Here is a 17,698-nt window from a genome sequence, read left to right on the forward strand (position 1 = left end):
TTTTCATAAGAAACAATGTGTTGAAAATTCCAAATTCTTTGCATTGTCCACTTACACATAGCTCTGACACACACACTTAGCCTACCCGACATGCCACTAGGGGTCTTTTCAGTCCTAAATCCAGAACAAATTAAAGAAACATACAGTATTATATACAGCCATGATTGCATGGATCTCTCTTCCATCTCAAATTACTCAAGTGAACAGCAAACCTGTTTTAAAAAAAAACAGATTAATGAACATCTCATGTCACAGAGCCTCTCCCCTATTTGACCTAGATATTTTGTGTGTATGTGCTCATATGTAGTCTGTGTGACGTTTTAAATGTATGTAGTTCTGTCCATAAGCTGTTCTTGTCTATTAATGTTCTGTATTGTGTCATGTTTTTTGTGGACCCCAGGAAGAGAACCTGATGCTTTTGCAAAAGCTAATGGGGATCCTAATAAAATAACAATACTAACAAAACTCAAGCCACACTGCTACAATTTCTCCATATTGTGGACACTCCTGTGTCTGATAAGGATACTCAAGGAGAAGCTCTTGTAAGATACACTATATATACAAAGGTATGTGGACACCCCTTCAAATTAGTGGATTCACCATTGTGGAAGGACCACCAGGGGGCAGGCTGGTCCCACGGATAGTAACCTAGTCCGGCATGTGAGTCAAGGTGATCAGAGGCACGTAAGCACAGCTGACGATTTTACCTATTCTCTTCCCCCTACAAGAGAGAGGAGGGAACCGGCAGTGGGGGAGACTGGAGAAAAAAAAGAGTGATTGCTTCTCCAAAGGTGAAGACCTACCGGATGGGAGGGAGAAGAAGAGGACAAACGACCTCTTGGGAATGGCAACCATGGATCCGCAACACCACCAGAAGGGAGCTCTCCACGAACGGATAGTTAAGGCGGGGACACACTCGTAATTATGTTATAGTTAAAAGTTGTGTTCCTTGTTCCTGTAAAGAAGAAGATTTCTGTTTTTCTTGTGAGATCATCCTTGATTGTGTGGGATTCTTTGAGAAGTAAGAAAGACATCAATAGACAACTTTGTTCAATGTAAGAAAACCTGCTCCCGACTTGTTTATTCCACCTTTCAGCTTTAGAGCAGCCTCAAAGGTCTTGGTCTACTCACACCATAAACAAACATTGGTAGTGGAATGACCTTACTGAAGAGCTCAGTGACTTTCAATGTGGCACCGTCACAGGATGCCACCTTTCCAACAAGTCCGTTTGTCAAATTTCTGCCCTGCTACAGCTGCCCCGGTCAACTGTAAATGCTGTTATTTTGAAGTGGAAACATTTAGTAGGAACAATGGCACAGCTGCGAAGTGGTAGGCCGCACAAGTTCACAGAACTGGACTGCTGAAGAGCGTAGCGTGTACAAATTGTCGGTAGCAACACTCACTACCCAGTTCCCAGCTGCCTCTGGAAGCAACGTCAGCACAAGAATTGTTCGTCTGGAGCTTCATGAAATGGGTTTCTATGGCTGAGCAGCCGCACACAAGTCTAAGATCACCATATGCAATGCCAACGGTTGGCATTGGACTCTGGAGCAGAGGAAATGCATTCTCTGGAGTGATGAATCACGCTTCGCAATCTGGCAGTCCAACTTCACCATCTGGCAGTCCGACCGACAAATCTGAGTTTGGCAGATGCCACGAGAACACTACTTGCCCGAATTCATAGTGCCAACTGTAAAGTTGGGTGGAGGAGGAATAATGGTTTGGAGCTGTTTTTCATGGTTCGGGCTAGGCCCCTTAGTTCCAGTGAAGGGAAATCTTAACGCTACAGCATGCAATGACATTCTAGACGATTCTGTGCGTCCAAGTTTGTGGCAACAGTTTGGGGAAGACCCTTTCCTGTTTCAGCATGACAACGCCCCTGTGCACAAAGCAAGGTCCATACACAAATGGTCTGTTGAGATTGGTGTGGAAGAACTTGACTGGCCTGCACAGAGCACTGACCTCAACCCCATCTTACACCTTTGGGATGAATTGGAACGCCAACTGCGAGCCAGGCCTAATTGCCCAACATCAGTGCCCGAGCTCACTAATTCTTTTGTGGTTGAATGGAAGGAAGTCCCTGCAGCAATGTTCCAACATGTAGTGGAAAGCCTTCCCAGAAGAGTGGATGATGTTATAGCAGCAAAGGGGATACCAATATTAATGCCCATGATTTTGGAATGAGATGTTTGACGAGCAGGTGTCCACATACGTTTGGTCATGTCAGCTAAAGAATGGTTCCCAGATATCCCCTGTTTAAAACTCAAGCCACAATGCTACGATTTCTCTCCTTTGTGGACACTGTGTTTGGTAAGGTTAGTCAGGAAGGAGAAGCTCTTGTGACATAGTTTGCATTTGAAGGGCCTCTCCTTGGTGTGAACGGTCTGGTGCTTCTTCACATAGGTCGCCTCAGTAAAGCGCTTCCCACACGTGGGGCAGATGTACGGCTTGTTTGCGTCTGTCCTAATGCTCAGCCTCCCACGTTGTGACCCAATGAGACCAGAGGAGGTAGAATCAGGAGCCACTGCCCTCAGGTGGTTAGTCTTTGAGCTCCCTCCTTGACCTCTTGTCAATGTTTGGGTGTTGTTGGGATTGTGTGCTGTGTTATAAGCAAGGTAAATCTCGTGGTGAACGCTCATCCTTACCCTGTCTGTATTGGTGGGGTAACCATGAGGTAACTGAGGAAGGCTAGACCCAGGTCCAGGACTTCTATGAACCCAGTCACCAGGCATTAGACGAGACCCTGAAGAAGACAGACCTCCTGAAAGACAATCACCAGGGGGGTCTCCCACCACCCTCTGTGAAGGCTGAAGCCCAGGGTGACCTGCTTTGTTCATCATGGATACTGTGGTGTTTGTATCATAGGAACAGGAGGGTCTATCTCTATCAGCCCCAGGCCCTGCTTCATCCCTGCACTGAGACTGTGAAGAGAAGGGTCTATGCTGCAGACTGGATCCCTGATTGGAGCCTGTCTCTCTGAGGTTGTTCAGTCCCCCTGTCCACTGGTTGTGTTCTGTGTGGTGCTGGAGTCTCTGTCCCTCACGGTTGGGTGTTGGTTCCGACTTGGGAAGGAAGCATGACAGCTCCTGATCCACTGTTTTGATCTGAGGCCAGGGTTTGTGTCCAGCCGCCTCAGAGATCCAGTCTCTCCCGCCAGCAACACCTGATATCTGCAGGTCTTCATGGACTGCAGACTGTAAACACAAATTGTACAGAAGAGCATATAAAGGTTTATATAAGAAACCATTTGCTGTACACACGTTCTCAGCTCAAATGTCATGTTTAGCAACAGAGGCCAGAACAAATGGATGTGTTTCGCTGGCAGCCTTCATCAGCGGCACCCGCAGAACTCTTGTCACTATGAACATTTGAGCTGCGCACACCCATTTCCCTTTCTATGATTATAAAACATGAACCATTAGAACAAGCTCCCCAAGGAGCGAAAAGATGCAGAAACAAATCTGTGGACATTTGATTTGGAATGTACTACAGTCCGTCGACAAGAAATGATCAATGCTAGAAGTTGTGTGCAAATGGACAGTGTTTCCTCCGACACATTGGTGCGGCTGGCTTCCGGGTTAAGTGAGCAGTGTGTCAAGAAGAAGTTTGGCTTGGCAGGGTCGCGTTTCGGTGGACGCATGGCTCTCGACCTTCACCTCTCCTGAGTCTGTAGGAGGGTTGCAGCGATGGGACAAGACTAACTACCAAATGGATATCATGAAATTGGGGAGAATAAGCGTTAAATGTACTACAACAAAAATGTGTGCACAAATATCTCAGTGACCTAGCAGCCAGTCTGGAATTCAGCCAGCTCCAATTAAAATACCTGATCAAAGACAACCTACAGCTCAAAGGTAATGTCAAAACATTCACAACTACTGTTAATTCATTATCAAGTGACAAAATGCTCAAATACATGTTATTTCTCTAGAGTTTAAGACTGGGGGGTTATTTTTGTTCTAAGATGGTCATACCGTGTATTATTTAGCTATTCGATTTTGAATTTGTAGGTCTAAAAATAGATAGACAGTACCAGTCAAGTTTGGACACACCTACTCATTCAAAGGTTGTTTATTTTTGCTATTTTCTACATTGTAAAATAATAGTGAAGACATTCAAACTATGAAATAACACATATGGAATAATGTAGTAACCAAAAAAGTGTTAAACAAATCAAAATATATTTTAGATTCTTCAAAGTAGCCAACCTTTGCCTTGATGACAGCTTTGCACACTCTTGGCATTCTCTCAACCAGCTTCTCCTGGAATGCTTTTCATATACTGAACACTTGTTGGCTGCTTTTCTTTCACTCTGAGGTTCAACTCATCCAATACCATCTCAATTGGGTTGAGGTTTGGTGATTATGGAGGCTAGGTAATCGGATGCAGCTCTCCATCATTCTACTTCTTGGTCAAATAGCCCTTACACAGCCTAGAGGTGTGTTGGATCATTGTCCTGTTGAAAAACAAAAGATAGTCCCACGAAGCGCAAACCAGATGGAGTGGTGTATCGCTGCAGAATGCTGTGGTAGCCATGCTGGTTAAGTCTGCTTTGAATTCTAAACAAATCACAGACACCTCCACCACTTCACAGTGGGAACCACACATGCGGAGATCATCCATTCACCTACTCTGCGTCTCACAAAGACACGGTGGTTGGAACCAAAAATCTCAAATTTGGACTCATCAGACCAACTGACAGATTTCCACCGGTCTAATTTCCATTGATTGTGTTTCTTGGCCCAAGCAAGTCTCTTCTTCTTATTGGTGTCCTTTAGTAGTGGTTTCTTTGCAGCAATTTGACCATGAAGGCCTGATTTCTTGCAGTCTCCTCTGAACAGTTGATGTTGAGATGTGACTGTTACTTGAACTCTGTGAAGCATTTATTTGGGCTGCAATTTCTGAAGCTGGTATCTCTAATGAACTTATCCTCTGCAGCAGAGAACTCTGGGTCTTCCATTCCTGTGGCGGTCCTCATGAACCAGTTTCCTTATAGAGCTTGATGGTTTTTGCAACTGCACTTGAAGAAACTTTCAAAGTTCTTAATTCTCCAGATTGACTGACCTTCATGTCCTAAACTAATGATGGACTGTTGTTTCTCTTTGCTTATTTGAGCTGTTCTTGCCATAATATGGACTTGGTCTTTAACCAAATAGGGCTATTTTCTGTATACCACCAATAACTTGTCACAACACAACTGATTGTCTCAAATGCATTAAGAAGGAAATTAATTCCACAAATTAACTTTTAACAAGGCACGCCTGTTAATTGAAATGCATTCCAGGTGACTACCTCATGAAGCTGGTTGAGAGAATGGCAAGTGTGCAAAGCTGTCATCAAGTAAAAGGGTGGCTACTTTGAAGAATCTCAAATATAAAATATATTTTGATTTGTTTAACACTTTTTTTGTTACTACATGATTCCATGTGTGTTATTTCATAGTTTTGATGTCTTCACTATTATTCTACAATGTAGAAAATAGTAAAAATAAAGAAAAACCCTTGAATGAGTTGGTGTGTCAACTTTTGACTGGTTCTGTATATATTTGATCAAATATAGACTTTGGCCTTTAGTACCAGATCCCATGAATAACACATTGAATAACACATTCATAAATGGAAATAATAAATCAAAAGGAATCAAAAGGTTTTGTTTTATTTGTGCTTTTCTTTTACACATAATTAACCCCTTTTTTTGTGGTAGACACAAAACTACCTCCATACTTCCGTTCATGTTTAAAAACTGGTACCAGTTACATTCAGACGGGTCCCGTGACACTTGTGGGGATCGTAGAGCAAAACGGATAGTTTTCGTGATAGTCTCATCTTTCCATATTCGCTTTGTAGGCCAAACCGTTCAGACACTACAGACGTTTTCATGCGAAGACCAATTTTCGGGATGTCTCATGGTCTGACAAACACCACTGTAGCTTGGCCACCTTCCACCGCAGATGCGGATGTGATGGATTGAGAGTCAGCCTATGCCACAAAACAGATTTCTCTAGCTTAAACTGAAAGATTTTGATGGGAATTTTTAAGTGTTACTTATATTGACGCACTGGTGTATCAATAGACTCTAGGGGGATTTATTAGACCTAGAGTCCCATTCGATGAAAGAGAACCTGGTTATCACAGGTCTTTCTGAAAATAATGATGGAAATTCTTAGGAAAATACGTTATACAAACAAAACTATATATCCTAGCAGATGAGGTATTGAAAATTGCCCCATCATGGCCAAATTCGGTCGTTGGAGAAAAATAACCAGTTAAATCCAAGGGTAGACTATTACAAGGTACAAACTTTGGGCTTAAAGACCAGTTTCCTAAAGAAAGAAATAACAGGTGGAAAACATCCTACCCAATGCTTAAATATGCAATATGAAGCACTGGTTGCTAAAATTCTAATAGTTTGCCTAATTTCAGTTTGTGTGACGAAACAAGAAATCAGTGTAGAGAATCATTGTACTATCTAAACCAATGTGAAATATCTTTTCAACTGTCTACACAAAACCAAAAGTAAAAGATGCAAAAACTAAACTTAAGAAATTCGCACATATAACAGATCTACCGCTTCTTAGACTTGCGTTCAATGAGATTTTTTTGAATTTTTTACCCTGTTTTCTCCCCAATTTCGTGGTATCCAATTGTTGTACTATCTTGTCTCATTGCTACAACTCCCGTACGGGCTCGGGAGAGACGAAGGCTGAATGTCATGCATCCTCACTTTGTGCTGTGATACCCATATTCTATCAAGATGTTTAGCACTTAGAATGAAGAAAGTAATAAACAAAGTGAGCAATCTGGCTTAAATTAGGGTTGCTACATAGTGGTCAATATTGGTTATTTTTCGTAAACTATTGAACATTGTGAAATAGAAGAAAAGACAGGTGCAGATTTTGAGGAGGCTTTTGATCGTCGTTTATTCAATGATTTAGAGTCTTATATCAGAAACCAATGAGTAAAGTAGTGAATATTGGGTATTTATTTATTTAGAGGGTCCGACAAGGGGTTCCAGTTTCGCCTTATTTATTCTTATTGGCTATCGAGATTCTGGCCATCCCAATCAGGAACAATTCCAAGATATACTGAACAAAAATATAAACCCAACATGTAAAGTGTTGGTCCCATGTTGATCTGAAATAAAAGATCACAGAAATGTTCCATACACAAGAAAATATTATTTCTCTCTAGTGAGTATTTTTCCTTTGCCAAGATAATCCATCCACCTGACAGGTGTGGCATATCAAGAAGCTGATTAAACAGCATGATCATTACACAGGTGCACCTTGTGCTGGGGACAATAAAAGGCCACTCTAAAATGTGCAGTTTTGTCACACATTACAATGCCACAGGTTTCTCAAGTTTAGAAGGTGTGCACAATTGGCATGCTGACAGCAGGAATGTCCACCAGAGCTGTTCCCAGAGAATCTAATGTTCATTTCTCTACCATAAGTCACCTTCAACGTCTGTTTAGAGAATTTGACAGTACAGGATCTCCACATCTGTCTTCTTTACCTGCGGGATCACCTGAGACCAGCCACCCAGACAGCTGATGAAACTGAGGAGTATTTATGTCTGTAATAAAGCCCTTTTGTAGGGATAAACTCATTCTGATTGGCTGCACCTGGCTCCTCAGTAGGTGGGCCTATGCCCTCCCAGGCCCACCCATGGCTGTGCCCCTGCCCAGTCATGTGAAATCCATAGATTCGGGCATAATGAATTTATTTCAATTGACTGATGTTCTTATATGAACTGTAACTAAGTAAAATCATGAAGTTGTTGCATTTATTTTTGTTCAGTATAGTAGGTCTGTGTATCAGTGGTATTACAACCAAAATGTCCTTATATGCAGATGATACAGCATTTGCCTTTCAGCCTCAACAATCATCACTAGTTGCTCTTATTGAAGATTTGAATGACTTTTCTAATTTATCGGGTCTGAAACCAAATTATGAGAAATACACCTTTTTGAGAGTGGGTTCCTTAAGAAAGTTAAGACCTATCTTTTGCCCTGTTGTGTACCAATGAAGTGGAGCAATGGGCCAGTGGACATGCTTGGCATCCACATTCCAAAATAATGAAGGATCTTGTAAAGGAGAACTTAGATGTGAAGCTAGCCAAGATTGACAAAATACTATTGCTGTGGAAAGGTAAAGCTTTGTCTTTATATGGCAGAATAACCTTGAAAAACACATTCATTACCCTGTTTATCTACAGTGCCTTCAGAAAGTATTCACACCCCTTTACAGCCTGAATTTTGTGTCACTGGACTACACACATTACCCTATAATGTCAAAGTGGAATTATGTTTTTAGAAATGTTTACAAATAAATACAAAATAAAAACCTGAAATGTCTCGAGTCAATACAGTGGCAAGAAAAAGTATGTGAACCCTTTGGAATTACCTGGATTTATGCATAAATTGGTTATCAAATTTAATCTGATCTTCATCTAAGTCACAACATCAGACAAATATAGTGTTCTTAAACTAATAACACACACATTATTGTATTTGTCTTGTCTATATTGAATACATCATTTAAACAATCACAGTGTAGGTTGGAAAAAGTATGTGAATAGGCTAATGACTTCTCTAAAAGCTAATTTAAGTCAGGAGTCAGCTAACCTGGAGCCCAATCAGTGAGACGAGATTGGAGATGTTGGTTAGAGCTGCCTTGCCCTATAAAATAATAATCTATACACCTAGTCACTACAAAGATAGATGTTCTTCCTAACTCAGTTGCCGGAGAAGAAGGAAACTGCTCAGGATTTATCAGGATAAAAAAAAATTATGGAACGGAGCTAAGCACAGGCAAAGTCCTAGAGGAAAACCTGGTTCAGTCTGCTTTTCACCAGACACTGGGAGATGATTTCACCTTTCAGCAGGACAATAGCCTAAAACACAAGGCCAAATCTACACTGGAGTTGCTTATCAAAGAAGATAATGAATGTTCAGTGTGCAATAATAGTGTTTAGCATACTTTTTGAATGACTACCTCATCTCTGTATCCCACACATACATATTATATGTAAGGTCCCTCAGTTGAGTTGTGAATTTCAAACAAACACTGATTCAACCACAAAGACCACGGAGGTTTTACAATGCCTTGCAAATAAGGGCACCTATTGGTAGATGGGTAAAAATGTAAAAAAGCAGACATTGAATATCCCTTTGGACATGGTGAAGTTATTAATTAAACTTTGGATGGTGTATCAATACACCATCACTACAAAGACACAGGCATCCTTCCTAACTCAGTTGCCGGACAGGAAGGAAACTGTTCCATGAGGCCAATGGTGACCAATTTCACCATGACGCCTATGGTGACTTTAAAACAATTACAAAGTTTAATGGCTGTGATAGGAGAAAACTGAGGATGGATGAACAACATTGTAGTTTCTCCACAATATTAACCTAAATGACAGATTGAAAAGAATTAAGCCTGTACATAATAAATATATTCCAAAACATGTTTGCAATAAGGCACTAAAGTAAAACAGCAAAACATGTGGCAAAGAAATTAACTTTTTATACTGAATAGTAAGTGTTATGTTTGAGGCAAATCCAACACAACACATCACTGAGTACCAGTCTTCATACACTGCTCAAAAAAATAAAGGGAACACTTAAACAACACAATGTAACTCCAAGTCAATCACACTTCTGTGAAATGAAACTGTCCACTTAGGAAGCAACACTGATTGACAATAAATTTCACATGCTGTTGTGCAAATGGAATAGACAACAGGTGGAAATTATAGGCAATTAGCAAGACACCCCCAATAAAGGAGTGGTTCTGCAGGTGGTGACAACAGACCACTTCTCAGTTCCTATGCTTCCTGGCTGATGTTTTGGTCACTTTTGAATGCTGGTGGTGCTTTCACTCTAGTGGTAGCATGAGACGGAGTCTAGAACCTACACAAGTGTCTCAGGTAGTGCAGCTCATCCAGGATGGCACATGAGAGCTGAGGCAAGAAGGTTTGCTGTGTCTGTCAGAGTAGTGTCCAGAGCATGGAGGCGCTACCAGGAGACAGGCCAGTACATCAGGAGACGTGGAGGAGGCCGTAGGAGGGCAACAACCCAGCAGCAGGACCGCTACCTCCGCCTTTGTGCAAGGAGGAGCAGGAGGAGCACTGCCAGAGCCCTGCAAAATGACCTCCAGCAGGCCACAAATGTGCATGTGTCTGCTCAAACGGTCAGAAACAGACTCCATGAGGGTGGTATGAGGGCCCGACGTCCACAGGTGGGGGTTGTGCTTACAGCCCAACACCGTGCAGGACGTTTGGCATTTGCCAGAGAACACCAAGATTGGCAAATTTGCTACTGGCGCCCTGTGCTCTTCACAGATGAAAGCAGATTCACACTGAGCACGTGACAGACGTGACAGAGTCTGGAGACGCCGTGGAGAACGTTCTGCTGCCTGCAACATCCTCCAGCATGACCGGTTTGGCGGTGGGTCAGTCATGGTGTGGGGTGGCACAGCCCTCCATGTGCTCGCCAGAGGTAGCCTGACTGCCATTAGGTACCGAGATGAGATCCTCAGACCCCCTGTGAGACCATATGCTGGTGCGGTTGGCCCTGGGTTCCTCCTACTGCAAGACAATGTGGCTGGAGTGTGTCAGCAGTTCCTGCAAGAGGAAGGCATTGATGCTATGGACTGGCCCACCCGTTCCCCAGACCTGAATCCAATTGAGCACATCTGGGACATCATGTCTCGCTCCATCCACCAACGCCACGTTGCACCACAGACTGTCCAGGAGTTGGCGGATGCTTTAGTCCAGGTCAGGGAGGAGATCCCTCAGGAGACCATCTGCCACCTCATCAGGAGCATGCCCAGGCATTGTAGGGAGGGCATACAGGCACGTGGAGGCCACACACACTACTGAGCCTCATTTTGACTTGTTTTAAGGACATTACATCAAAGTTGGATCAGCCTGTAGTGTGGTTTTACACTTTAATTTTGAGTGTGATTCCAAATCCAGACCTCCATGAGTTGATAAATTTGATTTCCATTGATCATTTTTGTGTGATTTTGTTGTCAGCACATTCAACTATGTAAAGAAAAAAGTATTTAATAAGAATATTTCATTCATTCAGATCTAGGATGTGTTATTTTAGTGTTCCCTTTATTTTTTTGAGCAGTGTATTTTAAAACATGGTGGTGGCTGCATCATGTTATGGGTATGCTTGTCATCGGCAAGGGACTTTTTTTCTTAGGATAAAAAGAAACGGAATAAAGCTAAGCACAGGAAAATCCTAGAGGAAGACCTGGTTCAGTCTGCATTCCAACACACTGGGAGACAAATTCACCTTTCAGCAGGACAATAACCTAAAACACAAGGCCAAATACACACTGGAGTTGCTTACCAAGATGACATTGAATGTTCCTGAGTGGCCTAGTTACAGTTTTGACTTAAATCAGCTTGAAAATATATAGCAAGACTTCAAAATGGCTGTCTAGCTATGATCAACAACCAACTTGAATTAAAACAAAATGTTAACAATGTGCAAATATTGTACAATTCAGGTGTGCAACACTCTTACAGACTTATCCAGAAAGACTCACAGCTGTAATCGCTGCCAAAGGTGATTTTAACATATATTGACTTGTGGGTGTGAATATTTATGTCAATTATATATTTATGTATGTCATTTTCAATACATTTTCTGACATTTCTAAAAACACTGCATTAATTCAAGAGATATTCATATGTTATGAAGGCACCCATTCTTCAAATAATCAATAAAAGCTTTCTTGCATTTTCAATATTATCCCCAGGAGAATTCAGAGCCATTATCCTCAGGAAAATTCAGAGGCAGATCATATGGTTGAATTCAAATATACTGATGAATTAAAAAAAATTGGGAATGTGTTTCTGGAAAAGAAGATATATATTTTTTTATTATATCATTGATAGTAATGGGAATTTTACACTGTGCACAATTGTATGGGAAAATATTTACTATCAGGTACTGGCAGCACTTCCAACAGAATGGAAGAAAAAGTTAAGGGAAAGGAAAGAGAAACTGTTTGTAGATATCATATCAAATCTCACAGATGGTTAACTAGAGATACAGTGCCTTGCGAAAGTATTCGGCCCTCTTGAACTTTGCGACCTTTTGCCACATTTCAGGCTTCAAACATAAAGATATAAAACTGTATTTTTTTGTGAAGAATCAACAACAAGTGGGACACAATCATGAAGTGGAACGACATTTATTGGATATTTCAAACTTTTTTAACAAATCAAAAACTGAAATTGGGCGTGCAAAATTATTCAGCCCCTTTACTTTCAGTGCAGCAAACTCTCTCCAGAAGTTCAGTGAGGATCTCTGAATGATCCAATGTTGACCTAAATGACTAATGATGATAAATACAATCCACCTGTGTGTAATCAAGTCTCCGTATAAATGCACCTGCACTGTGATAGTCTCAGAGGTCCGTTAAAAGCGCAGAGAGCATCATGAAGAACAAGGAACACACCAGGCAGGTCCGAGATACTGTTGTGAAGAAGTTTAAAGCCGGATTTGGATACAAAAAGATTTCCCAAGCTTTAAACATCCCAAGGAGCACTGTGCAAGCGATAATATTGAAATGGAAGGAGTATCAGACCACTGCAAATCTACCAAGACCTGGCCGTCCCTCTAAACTTTCAGCTCATACAAGGAGAAGACTGATCAGAGATGCAGCCAAGAGGCCCATGATCACTCTGGATGAACTGCAGAGATCTACAGCTGAGGTGGGAGACTCTGTCCATAGGACAACAATCAGTCGTATATTGCACAAATCTGGCCTTTATGGAAGAGTGGCAAGAAGAAAGCCATTTCTTAAAGATATCCATAAAAAGTGTCGTTTAAAGTTTGCTACAAGCCACCTGGGAGACACACCAAACATGTGGAAGAAGGTGCTCTGGTCAGATGAAACCAAAATTTTTTGGCAACAATGCAAAACGTTATGTTTGGCGTAAAAGCAACACAGCTGAACACACCATCCCCACTGTCAAACATGGTGGTGGCAGCATCATGGTTTGGGCCTGCTTTTCTTCAGCAGGGACAGGGAAGACGGTTAAAATTGATGGGAAGATGGATAGAGCCAAATACAGGACCATTCTGGAAGAAAACCTGATGGAGTCTGCAAAAGACCTGAGACTGGGACGGAGATTTGTCTTCCAACAAGACAATGATCCAAAACATAAAGCAAAATCTACAATGGAATGGTTCAAAATTAACATATCCAGGTGTTAGAATGGCCAAGTCAAAGTCCAGACCTGAATCCAATCGAGAATCTGTGGAAAGAACTGAAAACTGCTGTTCACAAATGCTCTCCATCCAACCTCACTGAGCTCGAGCTGTTTTGCAAGGAGGAATGGGAAAAAATGTCAGTCTCTCGATGTGCAAAACTGATAGACATACCCCAAGCGACTTACAGCTGTAATCGCAGCAAAAGGTGGCGCTACAAAGTATTAACTTAAGGGGGCTGAATAATTTTGCACGCCCAATTTTTCAGTTTTTGATTTGTTAAAAAAGTTTGAAATATCCAATAAATGTCGTTCCACTTCATGATTGTGTCCCACTTGTTGTTGATTCTTCACAAAAAAATACAGTTTTATATCTTTATGTTTGAAGCCTGAAATGTGGCAAAAGGTCGCAAAGTTCAAGGGGGCCGAATACTTTCGCAAGGCACTGTACAATCAATAAAGACAAGTACCATTTTCATTTGAAAAAAACAAAAAATTAGATGCCTTCCCACACAATTTCAACTCTTACTGGGGGAAGCATTTATAGAACATTAGACTCCACAATCTGAATGTTTCAGTTGAAGATATTGTACATATTTTTGGCTACTAATAAGATGGAGGATTTCTTACATATTTTCTGGTATTGCCACATAGGTGTTAACTTTTGGACAAAAGTACAAGAGTGGTTACTCCCTGTTTTACACGGTTTTGTTATTTTTTCACAAACAGTCAAATTGGCTGCTGCTGGGGGAGGTTTCCATTTTTAAAACTCAGAAAACAAATATGTTAATATTGGACTCTTTCAACCTAATTGTCAAACACTATTATACACTAGATTGCAAAAGAAAATGTGAGGTCTCCAGATTTAACTGATAAGTGGGACCAAATAACACATCAAGAAGGATGGGCCTTGATTTCATATACAAAAGAAAGGTGCAGCGAGGTAGTGGACTGAAGAGGGTTGGGTGGTCTGGGGGAGATGTGGCTGGTAGTCTGGGTGACCACGAACCTTTAGCTCCCACTTCCCTATCGTGGGATGGTTATTTGTAACATCTGTCAATGATATTACATGCCTACGATTGAAACAAATATAAGGAAAGAAAAAACCCCAAAAGATAAAGGACGGCTCCTTGAAAAAAATAATATATATATATATTTAGAATAATAAATAGTTTCATGATAAAAAATAGTTTAGTTCCCCTAAATGTGGGAAGGTGGAGGTGGGTAAAACATTTTTTTATAAGTCTAGTCCATCTCTAACACTGTGATTCAAGTACCTAACAATATGGAGCCATTGGAGTTAATAATAATAAAAAAAAGGTTTTCCATATGTGTTGATTCATGAATGAAGTATAATGTTTTGGTCAGAGTGAGATAAAGGAAATTAGTCCTTAAAACTATACAAAAATAACCAAGTCAGTCAGCACAGAGTCAATTTTGAATTTAATTTCAACAAAATGGTCATACACTCACATAACATGAAGTACAGTACTTATATTGCACAAAATGATACGTGACAAGTAGAATAACTTGTCTCACTCTGGTACACTTTTCTGTAAATCTAGTACCATCGCTTTGATACAATTCATTTGAAAAAACGTAGGAAAAGGTTTAACATTACCTTTCACATATTTTCAACACTTTATACCAGTGAAGAGTTTTTACAGACACCTTCACACCAACCATCACCATATCATCTACCCTGCCTCATCATACTCATTATTTCCTCGGTTCACTTCATCCAGTTCACTACTACATCCAAAACCAACAGAATTAACTACAAACTAACTAGTACTACATATTCATATACAAACTAACTAGTATTACATTTTCTGCTGGAATGACCTTACTGAAGAGCTCAGTGACTTTCAATGTGGCACCGTCACAGGATGCCACCTTTCCAACAAGTCAGTTTGTCAAATTTCTGCCATGCTATAGCTGCCCCGGTCAACTGTAAATGCTGTTATTTTGAAGTGGAAACGTCTAGTAGGAACAATGCCTCAGCCGCAAAGTGGTAGGCCGCACAAGATCACAGAACTGGACCGCTGAAGCGCGTAGCATGTAAAAATCGTTGGTGTCAACACTCACTACCCAGTTCCAAGCTGCCTCTGGAAGCAACATCAGCACAAGAACTGTTCATCGGGAGCTTCATGAAATGGGTTTCTATGGCCAAGCAGCCGCACACAAGCCAAAGAGCACCATGCGCAATGCCAAAGGTTGGCTGGAATGGTGTAAAGCTGCCCGCCATTGGACTCTGGAGCAGAGGAAACGCATTCTCTGGTGTGATGAATCACGCTTCACAATCTGGCAGTCTTAACGCGACAGCATGCAATGATATTCTAGACGATTCTGTGCATCCAAGTTTGTGACAACAGTTTGGGGAAGGCCCTTTCCTGTTTCAGCATGACAACGCCCCTGTGCACAAAGTGAGGTCCATACACAAATGGTTTGTTGAGATTGGTGTGGAAGAACTTGACTGGCCTGCACAGAGCCCTGACCTCAACCCCATCTTACACCTTTGGGATGAATTGGAACGCCGATTGCGAGCCAGGCCTAATTGCCCAACAACAGTGCCCGATCTCACAAATTATTTTGTGGTTGAATGGAAGGAAGTCCCTGCAGCAATGTTCCAACATGTAGTGGAAAGCCTTCCCAGAAGAGTGGAGGCTGTTATAGCAGCAAAGGGGATAGCAATATTAATGCCCATGATTTTGGAATGAGATGTTCGACGAGCAGGTGTCCACATTCTTTTGGTCATGTCAGCTAAAGAATGGTTCCCAGATATCTCCTGTGTAAAACTCAAGCCACACTGCTACAATTTCTCTCCTTTGTGGACACTCCTATGTCTGGTAAGGTTAGTCAGGAAGGAGAAGCTCTTGTGACATAGTTTGCACTTGAAGGGCCTCTCCTTGGTGTGAACGGTCTGGTGCTTCTTCACATAGGTCGCCTCAGTAAAGCGCTTCCCACACGTGGGGCAGGCGTACGGCTTGTCTGCGTCTGTCCTAATGCTCAGCCTCCCACGTTGTGACCCAATGACACCAGAGGAGGTAGAAGCAGGAGCCACCGCCCTCAGGTGGTTAGTCTTTGAGCTCCCTCCTTGACCTCTTGTCATTGTTTGGGTGTTGTTTGGATTGTGTGCTGTGTTATAAGCAAGGTAAATCTTGTGGTGAACGCCCATCCTTACCCTGTCTGTATTGGTGGGGTAACCATGAGGTAACTGAGGAAGGCTAGACCCAGGGTGACCTGCATTGTTCATCATGGATACTGTGGTGTTTGTATCATAGGAACAGGAGGGTCTATCTCTATCAGCCCCAGGCCCTGCTTCATCCCTGCACTGAGACTGTGAAGAGAAGGGTCTGGGCTGCAGACTGGATCCCTGATTCGAGCCTCTGTCTCTATGATGACCACCAGGACTGAGATTGTTCAGTCCCCCTGTCCACTGGTTGTGTTCTGTGTGGTGGTGGAGTCTCTGTCCCTCACGGTTGGGTACTGGTTCTGACTTGGGAAGGAAGCATGACAGCTCCTGATCCACTGTCCTGATCTGAGGCCAGGGTTTGTGTCCAGCCGCCTCAGAGGTCCAGTCTCTCCCGCCAACAACACCTGATATCTGCAGGTCTTCATGGACTGCAGACTGTAAACACAAATTGTACAGAAGAGCATATAAAGGTTTATATGAGAAACAATTTGCTGTACACACATGTTCTCAGCTCAAATGTCATGTTTAGCAACAGAGGCCAGAACAAATGGATGCGTTTCACCGGCAGCCTTCATCAGCGGCACCCGCAGAACTTTTGTCACTATGAACATTTGAGCTGCGCACACCCATTTCTCTTTCTATGATTATAAAACATGAACCATTAGAACAAGCTCCCCAAGGAGCGAAAAGATGCAGAAACAAATCTATGGACATTTGATTTGGAATGTACTACAGTCCGTCGACAAGAAATTATCCATGCTAGAAGTTGTGTACAAATGGACAGTGTTTCCTCCGACACATTGGTGCGGCTGGCTTCCTGGATAAGTGAGCAGTGTGTCAAGAAGCAGTTTGGCTTGGCAGGGTCGTGTTTCGGTGGACACGTGTTACGGATGTGAAATGGCTAGCTAGTTAGCGGTGGTGCGCGCTAATAGCATTTCAATCGGTGACGTCACTCGCTTTGAGACCTGGAAGTAGTGGTTCCCCTTGCTCTGCAAGGGCCGCGGCTTTTGTGGAGCGATCGGTAACGATGCTTCGAGGGTGACTGTGGATGTGTGCAGAGGGTCCCCGATCGCGTCCAGGTAGGGGCGAGGGGACGGACGGAAGCTATACTGTTAAACATGGCTCTCGACCTTCGCCTCTCCCGAATCTGTAGGAGAGTTGCAGCGATGGGACAAGACTAACTACCAATTGGATGTCACAAAATTGGGGAGAATAAGCGGAAAATATACAACAACAAAAATGTGTGCACAAATATCTCAGTGA

General features: G+C 42.2%; 1 protein-coding gene across 3 annotated transcripts in view; it reads right to left on the minus strand.

The window, feature by feature from the left end:
* Positions 1 to 1,051: 1,051 nt before the first annotated feature.
* The window catches only part of LOC110498480 (uncharacterized), a 40,415-nt gene continuing 23,768 nt past the window's right edge, over positions 1,052 to 17,698 (minus strand). The window contains exons 7-8 of one of the 3 annotated variants that reach the window (XM_090210542.1): positions 16,627 to 16,870; positions 1,052 to 2,969 (exon numbers count right to left, since the gene is read on the minus strand). In XM_090210542.1, coding sequence (XP_090066668.1) covers positions 2,278 to 2,969; positions 16,627 to 16,870 — 936 coding nt within the window. In that variant the 3' untranslated portion in view covers positions 1,052 to 2,277. Of the gene's footprint in view, positions 2,970 to 14,665; positions 16,871 to 17,698 lie in introns of those variants that run through there. The other 2 variants (XM_090210543.1, XM_090210541.1) reach the window with 2 other exon arrangements.

This window comes from Oncorhynchus mykiss, chromosome 19 (assembly GCF_057628025.1).
Source record: "Oncorhynchus mykiss isolate SJ-2025 chromosome 19, ASM5762802v1, whole genome shotgun sequence".
Taxonomy (NCBI): Eukaryota; Metazoa; Chordata; class Actinopteri; order Salmoniformes; family Salmonidae; genus Oncorhynchus; species Oncorhynchus mykiss.